This window comes from Odocoileus virginianus, chromosome 11, assembly GCF_023699985.2.
Source record: "Odocoileus virginianus isolate 20LAN1187 ecotype Illinois chromosome 11, Ovbor_1.2, whole genome shotgun sequence".
Lineage (NCBI taxonomy): Eukaryota > Metazoa > Chordata > Mammalia > Artiodactyla > Cervidae > Odocoileus > Odocoileus virginianus.
In genome coordinates, this window is record NC_069684.1 from 54856901 (window position 1) to 54875026 (window position 18126).

An 18126-nucleotide genomic window follows, 5' to 3' on the forward strand; every position below is an offset into this window, starting at 1 on the left:
AAGATGATAGTGTGAAAATTCAGTGGTGTCCCAATTGTGGGTGATTTTCTGCTTCTCTTTTCTGTGTTTTGAGTAAAACAAAATAAATTTCCATTTCTTAAAAAACTGGAAATAGAACTGCCACATGACCCAGCAATCCCACTTCTGGGCATACACACCGAGGAAACCATATCTGAAAGAGACATGTGCACCCCAATGTTCATCGCAGCACTGTTTATAATAGCCAGGACATGGAAGCAACCTAGATGCCCATCAGCAGACGAGTGGATAAGAAAGCTGTGGTACATATACACCATGGAATATTACTCAGCCATTAAAAAGAATTCATTTGAATCAGTTCTAATGAGATGGATGAAACTGGAGCCCATTATACAGAGTGAAGTAAGCCAGAAAGATAAAGACCATTACAGTATACTAACACATATATATGGAATTTAGAAAGATGATAACGATAACCCTTTGTGCAAAACAGAAAAAGAGACACAGATGTCCAGAACAGACTTTTGGACTTTGTGGGAGAAGGCGAGGGTGGGATGTTTCAAGAGAACAGCATCGAAACATGTATATTATCTAGGGTGAAACAGATCACCAGCCCAGATTGGAAGAATGAGACAAATGCTCGGACCTGGTGCACTGGGAAGACCCAGAGGGATCGGGTGGAGAGGGAGGTGGGAGGGGGGATCAGGATGGGGAATACATGTAAATCCATGGCTAATTCATGTCCATGTATGACAAAACCCACTACAATATTGTAAAGTAATTAGCCTCCAACTAATAAAAATAAATGGGAAAAAAAAAAACAAAATAAATCTCCAATAAGCAATACAATGTTATCAGGAAAAATAAGCGCTTTATATTAAAAAAAAATGTATATACAAATCACTTAGAGAAAGAACAGCAACCCAACAGAGGGTCTGCAAAGGAAAGGTGCATACTGTTCATAGAAAAGTCTCCTAAGCATATGAAAAAATACCCATTCTCCGAGTTAAAGCACTTTTGAAGAGTCCCTGAGGAAGCAAGCACTTTCGAAACTTGCTGGGTCAGATTATAAATTAACTCAACTTCTGCAGAGCACAGTTTGGGCCCAGCTAGCAGATTTACTAACACACGTTCCCTTTGACTAGGAGCTTATCCTGCTGGCACCCTCCCTCATAAACTGATAAGTGTATGAAGTTATTCATTGTAACGTCATCTGTGGCAGCAGGAGAGTGTGGACAGCACAGCTGCCATTGGGGGGGGGCTGGGCGCTTCTACAGTGGCTCTCCAGCCATCAGAAACTCCGCAGCTTTAGGCAGAGTGAGACCTAAGGTATGTGCTGAGAGAAAAATAAAATACAGAATTATGTGTGTAGCATGCTCCCATTTGTGTCAGAAAAGGAGAAGGGGTAGTTAATCCTGTTGGCCTATGTGCATGGTGTCTCTGGAAGTGCACATGAGATACAGTCACACTGCTGTCTCCAGAGTGAACAGCAGGGCGGCTGGAATACAGGAATTGTCAGACTTTGCAAAGACCTTTTTGGGTCTGTGACTTTTTAACCATAGGAATTTACCTATATAGTAAGTACATGTTCAGTTGAAAAAAAAGAAAACACCTTTCTATTTCACATAAAATAGAGATGTCATAATTATCATACTTTACAGGCCATAAGTGTCAGGTGATATTTTCTTTGCTGTCTAGCTGCAGATGCCCTAGCTATCTGTCTCAAGTAGGATTAGTTACCAAATTTCCTAACTAAATCATTTCTGGAATGGTCCCTGTGTGAGATTCTTTTAATGTCTTGCTATCTGTTTTATTTAAAAATTTTACGTGAATTTTCAAAACTGAGATCTGCTTGTGGTGAGTATTTTTTTTATTGGTCATCTTTGACATGTTTTGATAACAGATATTATTGAGACTATAAAAGAATTGGGAAGGTTTCTTTTCCCTTGCTTCTCAAGATGGACAAGGTGAATTGAACTGTTCTTGATGTGTTTCCATGGAAGTAATTGTAGTTTTACTCAACAGGAAGAAGAAGGAAATACTTGCAAACCACAAAAAACTTCCTGGCTTCAAGATTGTATTTTATCATTATCTCCAACCAATGATCTTATGGTTATAGCTCGGGAACAAAAAGCTGTATTTCTAGTGCGTAAGTACTCTGTAATTTTCATTTATTTTAATGCATAGAATAGAAAATGGATTAGGGAGAAAGAAAACATGTTACTTCTCTATTATATGGTAGCATTTGATAGTTTGATATGTTGCACAGCACTTTTGATTCTCTTTTATTTCTTTCTCTTCCCATTTCTTTTGCTTTCTTTTCTGTTTCTTTCCTCTCTGTTTTTCATTCTTGGCTGCAGATACTCTAGCTGTCTCTCTCTGGCACTTCAGAAGCAGTTTTGGGCATTGCCCAGTTCTCACAAGGGGCAGTTAGAGCTAAAAAGGCCACTGATCCCTTCTTAGCAATAATGTGAATTGGGTGACTCTCAACTCTAATTTGAAAGCTCACAGTACTGTTGTTTCCTATTTGGGGTATAAGCTTAGCTTACAATTTTTGTTGAAGATTAAATTTAAAGTTTGGCTATACATAGAATGTGGAAAACCTCACTGATCAAAATAAGGTCTTGTATTAAATGGGTACCGAGTGGTGCCATTAAGCAGATTTGCCCTCCAATAGCATAAATCTTTTAGAAAATTTTTCTCTGCCAATTGAAGATAAAAGTTTTATAAATAAAAATGGTGGGATAATACATAAGAATTAATAACTTTGTTATATGGATTGAATTGGAAGAAAGACTAAAGAGAGAGTTTTTTAATAACAATCTTATAAAAATTTTAAAACATCTTATATTTACTTATAGAAAGACCCACATCAATTAATATAGAACTATTCTGCACTCATCATTCTAAAGGAAAAGAATGAAAGTAATAAATTCTCTGCTTTAGTATGCTGTAATTAAAGTTATTTTGTGTGATGATTTTTTTTTTTTTTCCAGCGAAATGGAAGCATAGTGATAAAGGGAAGGAAGAAATGCAGTTTGCTGTTGGTTGGAGTGGTTCTTTAAGTGTTGAAGAAGGGTAGGTACCCGTTAGTTCTTTTTGTCTCTCCATATGTTAAATGTATATGTGAAATTGTTTGACTTATATATCAATCTGCTAAGACGTTTCATCAATTGGAATGTTGATTAAATGTATGTTCATTGCAGTTTTAGAGATTGTAGAGCATGATTTGGGCAGTAGATTTTAATTTTATTAACCATGTAATTATTAATCAAAGAACCAAAGAAAAAAACCCTTGTGTTTGGAGAGGATTTACAGGAGAGTGCAGAGAGAATTCCATAATATCCTGTCTACATTTTGTCTTTTCCTTCAGTTCAGTCACTCAGTTGTGTCAGATTCTTTGCGACCCCGTGACAACATGTGGTCCCCTGGAGAGGGGAATGGCAAACCACTCAAGTATTCTTGCCTTGAGAACCCCACGAGCAGTCTTTTCCTTAGCTGTTTATTATTATTATTATTATTATTATTATTTTTTAGCATACCACGTGGCATATGAGATCTTAGTTGCCCAACCAAGGGTCAAAACTGTGTCTCCTGCAGTGGAAGTGTGCACTTCTAACTTCTGGACCACCAGGGAAGTCCCTCATTGTTAATTTTATTCCGCCAAAAAGTCAAGGGTTGCTATGGTCCTCTCTGCTTTGTTAGCACTGGGCTTGTACTTAAAGGGAACAGTGCTCCATTAATTCTTAACACTCATAAATACTTAAGAAATGCAAGTTAGTAAATTCAAGTTTCCTACCGACCCGGTTAGAGTTTTAAAACCAGATCTCTAGTATGGTTCCGTGATGGAGCTGCTAGCCTGGAACCTGCAGCCAACAATTGTTTTCAGTTAAATTTTTATGACTGAAAGTTATCTAGTTGGAATGAATAAGGTTCTTTAGACTTTAAATTCAGATAAAAGACAATCAAGTAGAAATCCATAGTACATGCTGATACTCTACAGAGACTCAGTGAATTGTTCTCTACTCTTGTCAAAATAAATGCTGTTTCTCCTTGAGTCATTTAGTCTAAGTGTTTTGAAGACATTTAATTTCTGTCAGGAATGCACATGCAAGGTTCATTTACTTTAGGGCTTCCCGATGGCTTAGCAGGTAAAGAATCCACCTGCACTGAAGGAGACACACAGATGTGGGTTCGATCCCTAGGTCGGGAAGATCCCCTGGAGAAGGAAATGGCAGCCCACTCCAGTGTGCTTGGCTGGAAAGCCCCATGAACAGAGGAACCTGGCAGGTTACAGCCCAGAAGATCGCAGAGAGTCAGACACGACTAAGCACACAGGCACGACAGGAGGGCTGGGCTGTCAGGAGCCTCACCCGCTTATGCTCGTGTGTTACTTTAATATGTTTTCAGTTACCTTAGAGACAGCAAAAACCAAAAAGATTCATTTTGTTTGGTGTCTAGTTTGATGAATGGGGAAGAGGATTTATAGTTTGTTGAATAAGCTGGTGATGGTCCTGAGTTTTGACAGTTTAAGGAAGAGGTCATTAGGAGTTATTTTAATTTTGAGGCCTGTCTCGGCATGGGACAAATTTTTCTTGAATCTTCATGTCAGAAAAAGAAAAATCTTTTAGGGACCATCCAGCCCAGCAGGTTCTTAGAAATAGGTTATCAGCAGCAATTTCTACAAAATATAAAAAAAGAAGCCAGCCAGTTGAAATATGGCAAGTCTCTAGAATCACGTTCTCAACAGAAATGCAGTTTGCCTGTTGTGTGATTGCCAGTTCCTCCCACCTTTTGCCCAAGTTCTTCACTGATGAGGAGGAGAGGGGAACAGTGGAAAATGACTGCTTGGTGATCCCTTGATGTTTTCTTACTTTTGTGTATAATCAGTTGTATACGGTAAAGGTTTACTTTTTTACTTTTATACTTTTCATGACAATACAGAATGAAAAATACTGTTTTTTTATTAACCTCAAGTGAATGTGATATTAGCTTTTATGTGAATGGGTTTTATTAGCCTCCTTATGGTGGAGTTTTGCTCATTTTTTAAATTTATATATTGGATACAGCTGGTCCACAGAGCTCATCTTCCACTTAATTGTCCTTTAACATCCAATCAGAGAGATACAAAAGTCATTGATAAATTGATCGGGTAAACATATGATTTTGTCTTTGTTTTTAGGGAGTGTGTAACCAGTGCTCTGTGCATTCCACTAGCAAGCCAGAAGAGGTAAGGATAAGTGAGTAAGTCTTTTTTTTTTTTTTTTGGTTTGATGTATGAACTCTTAAGATCATTGATTTTGTTTGTAACAGGAGTTCCACTGGACGTCCAGACTGGACCTGCATCGTGGTGGGCTTTACTTCGGGTTACGTACGCTTCTACACAGAGGTGAGATGAGTGTTACGCAGTAAAAAGGCACCATTTGACTGGGAAACCTGGTTCCGCGTTCCCATTACACTCCTTTGTGACTCACTCCCTGCCACTTGAGTGTGTAGTTATTCCTTATGGGGGTGAAGGCTGGAACGGGGGAGCCGTGCTGGTGGAAAGTTCTGCTGTAAACTAGAGAGAAGAGAAGCCATGTTCTGCAGACAGACCACCTGGCATCCCCGGAAGACTTGTGGGGGAAACGCCGCTCTCTGCCCAGCCACGCCTGTGCAGGTATATTTGTGAGACAACAAGCGGGGCTGTCTCTATGCTTCCTCCTAGAACGGCGTGCTCCTGCTTGCCCAGCTCCTGAACGAGGACTCAGTGCTTCAGCTCAAATGCAGGACCTACGAAATCCCACGACATCCTGGTGTGACTGAGCAGGTCGCGTAAGAGATTGTGTCCAGAGGGACAGTGGCTTTACTCTGAAGTAGTTTCTCCTTCCTTCTGGTTGGGTGGAAGCTTTAAGGTATCTTCTCATGGCACAGTTAGCTCACAGTTAGTCAGATTTTAGAAATAGAAGCTATTCATAGCTGAGTAAGGGACACCAGTCCTGCACCAGTAAGTAAGTCTTACTGAAATATTGTATGCTTTGCTCCACAGTGAAATAAAACACTTAAGTTAGAAACCAAAAGGTTTTCTCATTTTTAAAACTTAATAGTGACTTAAGGTAAAAAATAGTTTTATATAACCTTATATCTTTTTTATTTGGAAGTAGGTATTAAAAGTATGTAGAGTAAAAGAAAAAAGATTTAGCTGTATCATTAATAGTGCTACTATATTGCACTAACCTATTTCTCAGAAAAGGGGTTATTCAGTTTTTATTTACTGTGGAAAATATTTTATATTCATAGAAAATTTTGATAGAGAAAATAACACTATTGAGTGTCTAAGGCATGCCACAGTTTTCACTTCTTTCTAGGTGCTGTGTCTCACCTAGGTTTTGGTTGTCTCACAGTCAAAAATTTTGATTGTGTCTACAGTAATTGTAGAAGCCACATAAACTAATATGTTCTTGTCCAGCACATCTTGTGTGGTACATTGTCAAAACTATATAATATGCCTTCTCTCTTTGTGCTATCTGGCTTCCAAGAGGTTTGAAGTAAGCAGATGTATAAATACTGTGTTCCTTTGTGGACTTAAATTGTGTGGTAGATGGACTGGAGTGAAACTTAACCAGTAAGAAAGACTAGACTAATATCTGTTAATGCTGGTGAATGAGTTAATCAGTAATATTAAGCATTACTTTATGAGTTGCTAGTTTACATGAACAGAATAACTTCTGTGCAAATTTAGAGAAGAGGGAGCTCAATTAGGACTAGGGTAATAAAGGAAAATTTCATCGAGGAGGTAGAGTTTGAATTAAGCCTTGAAAATGGGTATAGAACTTAGAAAAGAAGGGAAAATATTTTAGGTAGTTAGGAGAAAAAAATCAGGGAAGATTCAAACATGGAACTGTGAGACAGCAAAGAAACTGTATAAGAAACTGAGAAACTGTCAAATAGTCTGAGTCACCAGATTGTTTATAAATTTGAAAGCCAAGTGAAAATCAGAATTGCTTCAGAAGATTCAGAAGCTACTAGAGGTTGATGAGAGGGAAGTAGTATCTTCAAAGGGATCTTGAAGGACTTTGTTCCAGATGAATTGGATTTGTGAGAATCTGGAATCAGGGAGGCTAGTTATCCTGTTTTTTCAGTTATCAGTAATAGAGTGTAGTGCTGTGAGCCAGGACTGGAATGGCTGTGGGAAGAGGGAGGAACATTTGACAGGACTGGGTTACTGGATCGAGATGCTAAATTTTTTTTTTTTTTTTTGGCTGTATCTCATGTTAGTAGTGGCATGGGCGATCTTTTACTGTGGCACACAGACTCTCTAGTTGTGCTCAGGCTCAGGGGTTGCAGCATCTGGGCTTAGTTGCTCCACTGCATGTAGGATCTTAGTTCCCCTACCAGGGGTTAAACCTGCGTCCCCTGCATTGCAAGGCAGATTCTTAACCACTGGACCACCAAGAAAGTCCCAAGGTGTCAAATTTAAAGAGAAAAATGACTTGGCTCTAAGATCTCCTGCATGAGGCATGCCATTGACGAAGTTGGAAGAAGGGACTGCCTTGGTAGCATACAAAGATTTTAAATTTTATTTTGTACATGTTTGAGGTGATTGTAGGAAATAAAATGAAAATACCATCATGCCTGTAGTGATACAGAACTATCCCAGAGGCACAAAGGCTAGATTGAATATGATGATTGAAGTCACAGATATTGAACAAACTCTTCCAAGAACCCATTACAGGAAAATGAAACTGAAGGCTGAAGACTTAAGTTATAATACTGATCTTAAAGAGTTGGGAGGAAATGGGACTATTGCAGGAAACAAACAAGGAACTGTTGGAAATCCAAGACAGTGATCTGTTTATTGAAGCTGCCTCTCAAGAGCCATTTCCCTTTTTAAAAAAAACAAAAACAAATTCCTTGGAAGATGAAGGTTCTTTAAACACTTTAAACTTGACTGTGTTTGTAATAATCTGTTTTTAGAGCTGGTGGAAAAATATAACTTACATTTAAATACTTGATTGCTGTTTGCATTTGTGAGTCAAAATCTTTTCACTGAAAACTGTTTATTAAACACACGGAGGGAAGTCTTTGTTGTTACTCTGTATTTTATAGAAGCATCTTTTGGTCCAATACACATCAGTTTGTATATCAGAAAATCTATTTGCTGCATCTTTAGTGCACTCCCACATCTATTAAAGATCACAAGAGCAGATTTCCTTGTAATTCAGTTCTGGGGCAGTGAATGTAGTAGGTGGGATAACTGATCTTTGCAGGAGAAGATTCCAAAGGGAGATGTTTTTCTGGAATGCCAAAGAAGCCTCTTCTGTGGTTTCTGCACAAAAATCCCTATCATTTAGCACAATTTCTGCAGCTTTTGGACACTGGTGTTTGTAAGAGTATCTTTTTCAGGAAAACAGTCTTGTTTTGGAGATACTTGGCTAGCTGGTGATTGGCTCCTCCCTGTCAGGGACCTCTCTCCCCCGGCCCGGCCCTGCTCAGTGGACTGCGTAAGCTTAGCATTGTCAAATTGTCCTGTGAACCCTGACATCAGCTCCCACCCCTTGTGGCCCACAAAAATGTTTAAAAATGGAAACACCTAATAGTCCAGTGTAAAAAAAGGACAAGGCAGTTCTCAAAAGAAGAAATATAACTGGTCGACAGCATATGATAAACTTTTGAACGTTACTGATAATCTCAGAACTATAAGCAGCTACATTTGGATAATTTTTCACCCTTCAGATTGGCAAAGATGAAGATTAACAAAGCTTGGTGACAGAGGAAGAATCAGGCACTGTCATGTATTGTTGGTGGAGTTATAAACTGATAGGTACTTTCTTGAGATAGTTTAATAATATGGATGAAAATGAAAATTGTGAATGCTTTGTGACCCAGCAGACCTCCTTGAATGAGTTTAGATCAAAGTGATGTGAAAAGATACATACAAAAGAATGTTTACTGCAGTGATGTTTATAATAATGAAAGTATTTCTTTCATTCATAAACATTTATTTACTGCCCGTTATGTGCCCAGCCCAGTTGTAATCACTGAGAATCCATTTTTGAACCAGACATGCTAGGTTTCTGCTTTTGTGGAGCCTACAGTTTGGAGGTGATGGAGGGTAACCAGTGATGAACAGCTGGAGATTTTCCAGGATGTTTCCAGCTTCTGATAGGTGCCGTGAGGGAAGTAATCATGTTAATGAGATTGAAATGAGACAAGGAAATGGAATTGATGTTTGAGACAGAGACTCGGGAGTAGCCTTTCAGAGCACCTGCATTTGAGCCAAGATCTGAGTGATCAAAAGAAAGGCAGGCAACGACTTGAGAGGTGAAGGTGCAGTGACCTTTGTGTTAAGGGTGCAAGGGGAGAGGGACAAGATGATATTGGAGGGAGAGGCCCCATCTTGAAGCTTGAGTAGAGTTCAGGTTTTATTCTAAGTGCAGAAGGGAGCCAGTGGAGAGATTTAATCAGGGCAGTAGTTTGTTCTGCTTTGTCTCAGGAAGATCACTCCAGCTGTGGAGTGTGGATGGTGGAGAGAGAGACTGGAACCAGCAGGCCAAACTAAATGTCCATCAATAATAACTGAAATTTTGGTACATATGATGCAATACAGCATCCCCACAACAAAAATTGATTTGCTCACTTACTGAAATGGAAGAATATCATTGATAAATTACTGAATAAGGAAAAACCTGTTACAGAATACTGTATATGGTATAGTCTTGTACAAAAGTGTGTGATTATGTATGACCCTATATACTGAAATAAGTCTGGGATTTCAGGTGAGTTTCTTTTCTTTTGACTTTTATGTATTGTTTGCATCCATATAGTGACTAAATTTCACTTTTATGAAACTTGTACTTATTTGGGTTACTCCCTTTGTCTGTCCTGAAAATGTTCACCATGTACAAAGGCTCATATTTGAGAAGAATTTTAAGTCCTTGACCAAAAGGCATTCAAAAAAAACAAAGTCTTTTTGTTTTTTACTATTCCTCTGCCTGCTATTGTCTTATGTGTTGGGTGTTTGATGGTTGTTTAGTTATAGTATTCCTTTATTTTACATTAATCGTGATATTCAGCTATAACAGAAACATGGATACGCTTATTTGGCAGTAATGGAAATATTTTCTCCTTTCTTCTTCCTTTAACAGAATGAAGAATTGAGTATATTATATCCAGCTGCCATTGTGACTATTGATGGATTTAGCCTTTTTCAGTCTCTTCGTGCTTGTCGAAATCAGGTAGCAAAAGGTAATTTGGGGCAAGAAATAGCTAACTTGTGGTGATATTGTCTTATTTAATTTAATCTACTTAGAAAAATACATCTTCTAAATTAAAAAGGCCTTCTGAACTAGTTCTAAAAGAGAAAAAAAAAACCACCCACTACTATAGAAATGGGAGTGTAGTAGATTGCTTCCCTGGTGGCTCAGATGGTAAAGAATCCGCCTGCAATGTGGGAGACCTGGGTTCGATCCCTGGGTGGGGAAGATCCCCTGGAGGAGAGCAAGGCAACCCACTCCAGTATTCTTGCCTGGGGATCGCCATGGACAGAGGAGCCTGGCGGGCTACAGTCCATGAGGTTGCAAAGGGTTGAACACGACTGAGCGACTACACACAGTAGATTGCTTAATTGGTAAGATGCAGGTGAGGACTAGACCTCTAGCTCTCATGTTGCCAGTTGAACTGTTGGCTTTTTTCACTAATTCAGCAATATGTCTTGACCAGTTAAGAGAGAAGTTCAGCACTGGGATAGAGAGTTCAGTTGCATCTCACTGAGGAACCAGATTTCTCAATAGATGAGCACTGCTTGGGCCAGCATACTAAAATCTTGTGATTCTGCCTTGCTTCCACTCTCTGGGGGTGAAAAAAGCAGAGAATGTGCAGGGGGCGTTTTCCTCACACTAGGCAGGACTCCACAGGCAGGCAGCATCAGCTGCTTTTAGCTAACTTGAAACACTTCTGAACAGAGAAAACTTAAGGGACCTAAATATAATCTATGTAGGCAACTATGTCAGTTCCAGACTTTGACATGAAGCGTGCACTTTAACCTTCCCTACCCATAGTTTAAACTCCGAGGCTATTTTGTCTTTAGAAGAGGATATTGTGTTTCATCAAAAATCAAGATGCACTATTATTTTCTGTTCCACTAAGAAGCAAAAATGCTGCCAGTAAAAGTCACACCATCAGTTTTAAGATTCCAGTTTTAGAGATATTAAAATAAAAGTACAAAAATCCCCAAGTCAGTGCAGATAACCAGTGTTGGTGCTGACTTACCTACCCCATTTTCTTCTGGTTTGGAATAAAGGAGCCTTCATGGCCCTAAAAAGAGCAAAGTTTAGCTTGTAAATCATTTAGCTCCCTGAAAGGAGAGTTTAATTAAGATGTGCTATCCAGTTCATAAAGATTGTTCATAAATCCAAAACTAAACTGTAAGACACAGAAGAAGCAATTTATTCCAGGGAGAGAATGCAGCATCTCACATTGCGGTAGAAGTTTTCACTGTTTTTTTAACAGGTTGATTTATATGTGTGTGTGTGTATATATATATATGTATCATATATGATATATGTATCATATACTATATATGATATAGTATGTTGTTGGTTATGTGGTTCTTTAGTAGTACATGCTTTTCTGTAAAGTCAGAATTTGTTTGATTTTTTATACCTATTTTCATAATCTTTTAAATTATTTAAATTTAGTCCACGTAAAGTTTCAATGTCTGTTATTCTGGAGAAATTTCAAATAGTCACCATTAATATATTTGTCATTTTTATAGAAATTTCTATAAGAATTTTCTATAGGTTTAAGAATTTTGTAATTTTCTCTGCATAAGAATTCTGCAGTAAAATAAACTAGAAATAGACAGTTATGCTTTAATCGGTATCATTAGCCATTTCAGTTTTACTATTTTTGAATTGCCATTTATTTTATTATGTATGAGATCATAAAGCCATTTTATCTCCTAGCAAGTAAGTAAGCCACTTACTGCCCTCTTACTGTAAGTTGCTCTAAATATCTGATTACTTAGGTACAGATTGTTGTGACTTTTATTTCACAGTATAGGAAAACTCTCTCTACTTGGCCTTACTCTCAAATCTGAAGTGCTTAGAGGATTACTGTTTTCCTTTGTCAGAGTACTTTTCTTCACCTTCCTGAATAAGTGACAAGAATCCAGCTATATTCTATGACACATAGCCTGAGAATGTACTGACAAGTGGGGTCTTGTGCATGAACCTGTGGCCCAAGGTGTAACTGCTGCTTTTCTTTTCATTCCTCACTCCCTAGGTGGAAATACCATGGTCAGTGGTCAGCATTTCCTTCATTTTCCTGGGAGTGCTGTCACTGTTAGCATATCTTTCTGTCAAGCCTGGTCTCAATTATTTGCATTTGAGATCTTAATATTTTCTTACGTGTGCTTCTGCTGGGTGTACCATCAGGTTTCACTAAGACACTGGTTGCTGCTTCAAGGATTTTATTCACTGTCTTTCTCAAGAGGGAGAAATTGCATACTTGGCTTCAATTGCAATTTGAATTCATCTTTATTTTTGATGGTAGTCTAGAGTTTTTAGTAGTGTTGTCTAATTCCTTAAGTGTTCCAGAATCTCTTATGTCAGCCAAGTTAGTCTTTTAATATATGCATTTTATGTATATTGTCTTGGTGTGAGTAAATCTCACTGTATGCATGGTTTATATTACTTTATTTTTAATTACTTTAGAATAATCAAGTTATTATATTTTTAATGATTTTTGGTAAAATTTCTTTTTCTCCATTATATTTAAGTTTGGTTTGTCTAATTTTTATCTTTGACAGCTGCAGCATCAGGCAATGAGAACATCCAGCCACCGCCATTAGCTTATAAGAAATGGGGTCTACAAGATATTGACACAATTATTGATCATGCCAGTATTGGTAAGCCATTACTAGTTCTAGTTCTTTTGGAACTTACTTCTTATACTCTTTGATAGAAGTATCTCATTTATTGGAAGTGTAGATTTATTCTCAGAGCTTCCCTGATGACTCAGTGGTTAAAAAAAAATTCTGTCTGCCAGTGCAGGAGACTTGGATTTGATCCCTGGATACTGGAACATCCCCTGGAAAAGGAAATGGCAGCCCACTCTAGTATTCTTGCCTGGGAAATCCCATGGACAGAGGAGTCTGGCGGGCTGCAGTCTGTGGGGTTGCAAAGAGTTGGACATGACTTAGCAACTGAACAACAACAATAACATTTATTCTCATGTGAAAAGAAAATCATTGTCTTCAGTGAGACATTTGGAGGGTAGTTCAGACTTAGAGAGATGATCATAAGTTAATGTCTTTAAGGAATGGTAGTGGTTTTAGTAATTATGCCCTTAGCATAAGCAGTACTGTACAGGTTTTTCATTGTTGTTTTGTTTATATAAGATTGTTTTTTAATAGGAGCCATTTTTAAAATCTTTATTGAATTTGTTATAGTGTTGCTTCTGTTTTGGTTTTGATTTATTGACCATGAGACATGTTAGATCTTAGCTCCCTTGACCAGGGATCCAGTTGCACCCCCTGCATTGGAAGGCAAAGTCTCAACCACTGGACCATCAGGGAAGTCCCTACTGTACAGTCTTGGATCATCCACTATTTGACTTAAGTTTTATATAGATGAGTTTGATTCATATAATTGCCAGATCAGTCTTCTAAAAATGTAACCTTTAGATCAACAGGGTATAGAGTAAAGCGTATGTCTTCTTGTGACCTGTATTTGAAGGCTTACTGTGTTAGGTGTGAGGAATGCAGAGATGGAAAGACTTGTTTCTGCTGTCAGGATGCATGTGGCTGGTTGGGAGAAACATGTGAAAACAATTACGGTATCACAGCATGACAGTTGTCAGTATCAGCAAGTGGACCTACTCCTCCAGGGGGAGTAGAGGAGAAGCCCGAGGGAATCAGGAAACTGGAGGTTGACCTCAATCTGAGACTGAAAGAATGAGTGGGACTTGACCAGGAGGACAAGCATCAGAGAGGCACTTCAGTGAACAGGTATCACATGGGGCTGGAAGTGCGTTGTGTGCAGGAAAAACAGTGAGAACTGGCCCGAGTGAGGCCAGCCTATGAGTAGGAGCCAGATTGTGAAGGCCTAGGAGACTGTGCACAGGAACTTTTATTTTTCTCATCACCATGTTGAGAGTCCTTAAAAGATTCTGAACAAGAAAATAGTACTGTCACATAGCCTGTTGGGAAAATCACTTTGAGGGGTCAAGACGAGAAACTAAGTGCAGTAAGGAAGCTATGATAATCTCAGTAAGAAGTGATGGGCTTCTGAACTAAGAGTAGAAATGGGGGTAGAGAAGAAGGAAGTGTTATTTTAAAATATATTCCTATTTTTTTCTGTTGAATAATATGTGCTTATTAGATTTTTCAAATAGCACCTAAAATATAAAGGAAGAAAAAATAAGATAAAATGAGGTTTTTGCTGAGAAACTACTTATAGAGTCGTAGTATAGGAGAACCACATAGAATAGTCCAGTGTCTCAGGGCTCATTAGCAGTCGACTGTTAGCTGCTCCTAGGCCTAAATTCTACTCGTTCGAAATAATGAGTAGAATCAGCACCTTAAGAGCAGGGTGGTTTTGGCCAATGGTCCCAAGGAAATACGTATCCTGACTTCATTTTCTTTTCTGTCTTTGACCTCCTGATGGGGCTTCCCATTGTCTGAATCCAGCTCAAATTCTGGGTCCATAACATACACACACTGGGAGGGAGAGCAGGAAGGAGTGTGAATCCAGAGGGGCAAACTGAAGATACCTGACACAGAGCGTCTTTGTTTATTGTTGCATTTCTTATATGGAATACAGAGAGACCTTGTCTTATTGCACTTGGAAGATACTACATTTTTCACAGATTGTAGGTTTGTGGCAACCTTTGTCAAGCAAATCTCTGGGTGCTATTTTTCCCAAAAGCATTTGCTCACTTCATGTCTCTGTGTCATATTTTGGTAACTCTTGAAATGTTTCAACTCCTCTACCAGCGACAAGATTAGGAGTCACTGAAGGCTGAGATGATGATTAGCAATTTTTAGCAATGAAGTATTTTTAAATTAAGGTATGTTCATTGTTTTTTTAAGACACCATACTATTGTACTCTTAACAGGCTACAGTATAGCATAAATATATTTTTATTTGCGTAGGGAAACCAAAATATTTGTTGACTCACTTTGCTGTGATACTTACTTCCTTTTGATGGTCTGGAATTGAACCTGCGATATTTCCGAGGTCTGCCTGTGATCTGTAATAAGCACCTTGTTGGTAGACATTCCATTTATCTTTACTTTTTGTGAACACAGAAATGTTGCAAAACTCCAAAGTGTTGAGTTCAGTTCAGGGTGACTTCCTTGTTCTGTTAATTAAACTTTGGAACATTGAAACAGGCTAGGAGAAATGATTGGATAGAAAATTTTATTCTATTCATTTATCTCCCAGCCTACAAAATGGAAAAATAAAAAAGAGGGGGCATGCCATGAGCTTTATTCCATATACATGTTTATGTAAAGGTCTGATTAACTCATTCAACAAAGAAATGAATGAATACCTGCTGTGTCCCAGGCACTAGTCTTGGTGCTAGAAATACAAGGCAGACAGGACCCCTGCCCTGACGAAGCTTAGGTTCTGGTGATGGGGAGACAAAAAAGAAACTATTAAACCAAAAGAATAAATAGGGTAATAACAAAATGTTAGTGAGTGTCATGAAAATAAGGAGAGGGTTATGACAGAAGTAAAAGAACGAGGGAACTAGGTACACGAGTGAGCACAGGCCCCTCCTGAGACACAAAGGATGGGAAGCAGCCACTATGTGAACGAAGGATAAGCATTCTAGGAGAGAAAGCAGCAGAGATAGAGGCCTGGTCTAGAGGGGCGCGGGGATGGCGTGCAGTCAAAACCTGAAGGGTTAAAGAAACAGAAAGGAGGTGGACGTGCCTTGATTGTAAAGTGAGGAAGAGGGACCAGGTAAGGTTGGAGACATGGACCAAGGTCAGATCACATAGCTGTGAGGAGTTTGGGTTTTATTCTGAGCACAGTGAATGCCATTGATGGATTCTAAGTATGGGATATTTAAAAATATCCCTCTGACTGCTCTTCAGGGAGAGATTTGTGGAATAAAAAATGAAAGCAAGGAGACTAGCAAAAAGTTTGTTGGAACAAGAGAGAGAATGAGGATTTTGTCTCAGGAGGAGGCAGTGGTGCTAGAGAGTAGACAAATTGAAGATGTAGTTGGCACTTGCCAAGGGATGGATATTAGAAAAGAGAGAAGGGGTCAGAGATTTATTAGTTTTTAAGTGTGAACAACTGGGTGAATGTTCAGGCTGTGGCTGAAAAGAGGATAGGAGAAGGAAGCGGAAGGAGTGAACGAGTGGAGAGTTGTGGTTTTTACAGGTTAACTTCTGACACAGATTTCCAAATGGAATTGCCAGGTAGACAGATACATGAGTCTAAAAGTCAGGAAAGAGGTCCAGATTATCAGTATAAATTTGGGAGGGAATGGTTAACTGTGGAATGCGTCACAGAATTCACGAAAGGAGATTTAACAACGTTCGTTGATTCTTAGAAGTTTAAGTGGAATGGTGAGAATGAAAGCCGCATTGGAGTACATTTAAGAGTAAATATTTCCACCCCCTACTTTCAAAACTCAGAAACACAAGAACAAGAAATCAGCTCACAGCATCTCCATTTTGACTCCAGTCCTGACTTCACTAACCTTCTTACTCATTTTCCAGCTCCTGGTGAACACTTCCCCGTGGGTATCCGAACTTAACATATCCCAAACCGAATTCTTGACTTCTCCCATCAAACTTAGTCCTTCTCTGTCCTTCTCTGTCGTCTTCTCTTGCTTGCACCAAAAGCTTTTGAGTCATCCTTGATTCTCCTTTTTTTCTCACACTCCTCATTCAGTCCACGTTTGTCTCAGCTACCCTCAGAGTAAATCCGGAATCTGACCACATATCCTCTCCATCATTGTCAGCATAGTAGTCCACACCACTGTTGTTTCTTGCCTGAACTACTGAGGAAGTGAAAATCCTAACTGGTCTTTCTGCTGCCTTAATGTCTTTACCCAGTAGCAGCTAACATGATCCTTGTACAATATAAGTCATATTTTTGCCACTTCTCTGCTCACAACCTTCCAGTGGCTTCCCATCTTATTCCTCATAAAACCCGAAGGCCTTATATCTCCTGCAGAACTCCCCTTCCTCACCCCTGTGTTCCCCCTCGCTGATCTCACTGCCCCTCCGCCACACCAAGCGTCCTCCCACTTGGGAGCCTTTGTAGTTGCCCCTTCTGCCTGGAGTTTCACCCAGCCAGTCACATGGCTCTCTCCCTCACTTCAAACAGGTATCTGTTCAAATGCCATTTTATCAAAGTGACCTTCTTTAGCCAGTATACAGGCCTCAAATTATCCGGTGACTTTAACCTTCCGGAAGTTTATGTTAAGAACTGTAAGGTGTTTCACAGTGTGGAAAGGCCTCAGATGTTCAGGGAAAACCCTAAAAGACAAGGTAGTAACAAACTCAGAAGGAAAAAAAAATTTACATCTAAGGCAATGTAATTACAGTAGGCAGCTTATGTCAGCAGTAATACTTAGAGTTCTTTATAGTGAGAAGGGTGAATGTGAATTTAATTTAAAAATTGAGATATGGTTATATTGGAAGAATATGGAGAGAAAAAGGACTGTAAGTTATATTTTCATTTACCTTAAATCAGTGAAAAATAATGCTAAAATTGGTGACTCAAAAAACAAAGTCACACACCTATAGTGTGTAGAGTATGAAGAGAAAGCATTTTAAAACTTAAAAATTTCAATTTATGTGTGATACCATTCAGCCTTTGATTTTGTGCTGGTACAGTCAGCATATTTAATCATGTCATAAAAACACTTTGTATATTGAATCATGAATTCATTCATAAATAGGACAGGCATTCTGATCTTTCAGAATAGGTCAGCTTTTGTAAGGATTAAAATTTGATGACTTTAAATCCTCAGTCCAGTAAGAGGTTTGCTTATGAACACCCGAAAAGCATTTCCTTTCCCAGGACTCTCTTTCAGGAGCAATGCATTCATAATAGAGGCAGTATATACATATGAAAATGAAAATAACTCCTGTTCCGTTCTGCAGTATGTTTGTGTTCAGAATTGGCTGTCTTTGTG

The 18126-nt window shown here is 38.8% G+C and overlaps 1 protein-coding gene and 1 non-coding gene across 4 annotated transcripts in view; both read left to right on the plus strand.

Annotated features, from left to right (window-relative positions):
- The window catches only part of RAB3GAP2 (RAB3 GTPase activating non-catalytic protein subunit 2), a 108048-nt gene that overhangs the window by 37290 nt on the left and 52632 nt on the right, over positions 1-18126 (plus strand). For all 3 annotated transcript variants that reach the window (XM_020906849.2, XM_070474493.1, XM_070474494.1), the window contains exons 3-9: positions 2005-2128; positions 2976-3057; positions 5162-5209; positions 5293-5368; positions 5687-5788; positions 10107-10206; positions 12770-12868. In XM_020906849.2, the coding sequence (XP_020762508.2) occupies positions 2005-2128; positions 2976-3057; positions 5162-5209; positions 5293-5368; positions 5687-5788; positions 10107-10206; positions 12770-12868 (631 nt within the window). The remainder of the gene's footprint in view (positions 1-2004; positions 2129-2975; positions 3058-5161; positions 5210-5292; positions 5369-5686; positions 5789-10106; positions 10207-12769; positions 12869-18126) is intronic.
- LOC139037587 (small nucleolar RNA SNORA36 family) lies at positions 15285-15416 on the plus strand. Its single transcript, XR_011490469.1, has one exon. It is a non-coding gene; the product is annotated as a small nucleolar RNA SNORA36 family (small nucleolar RNA).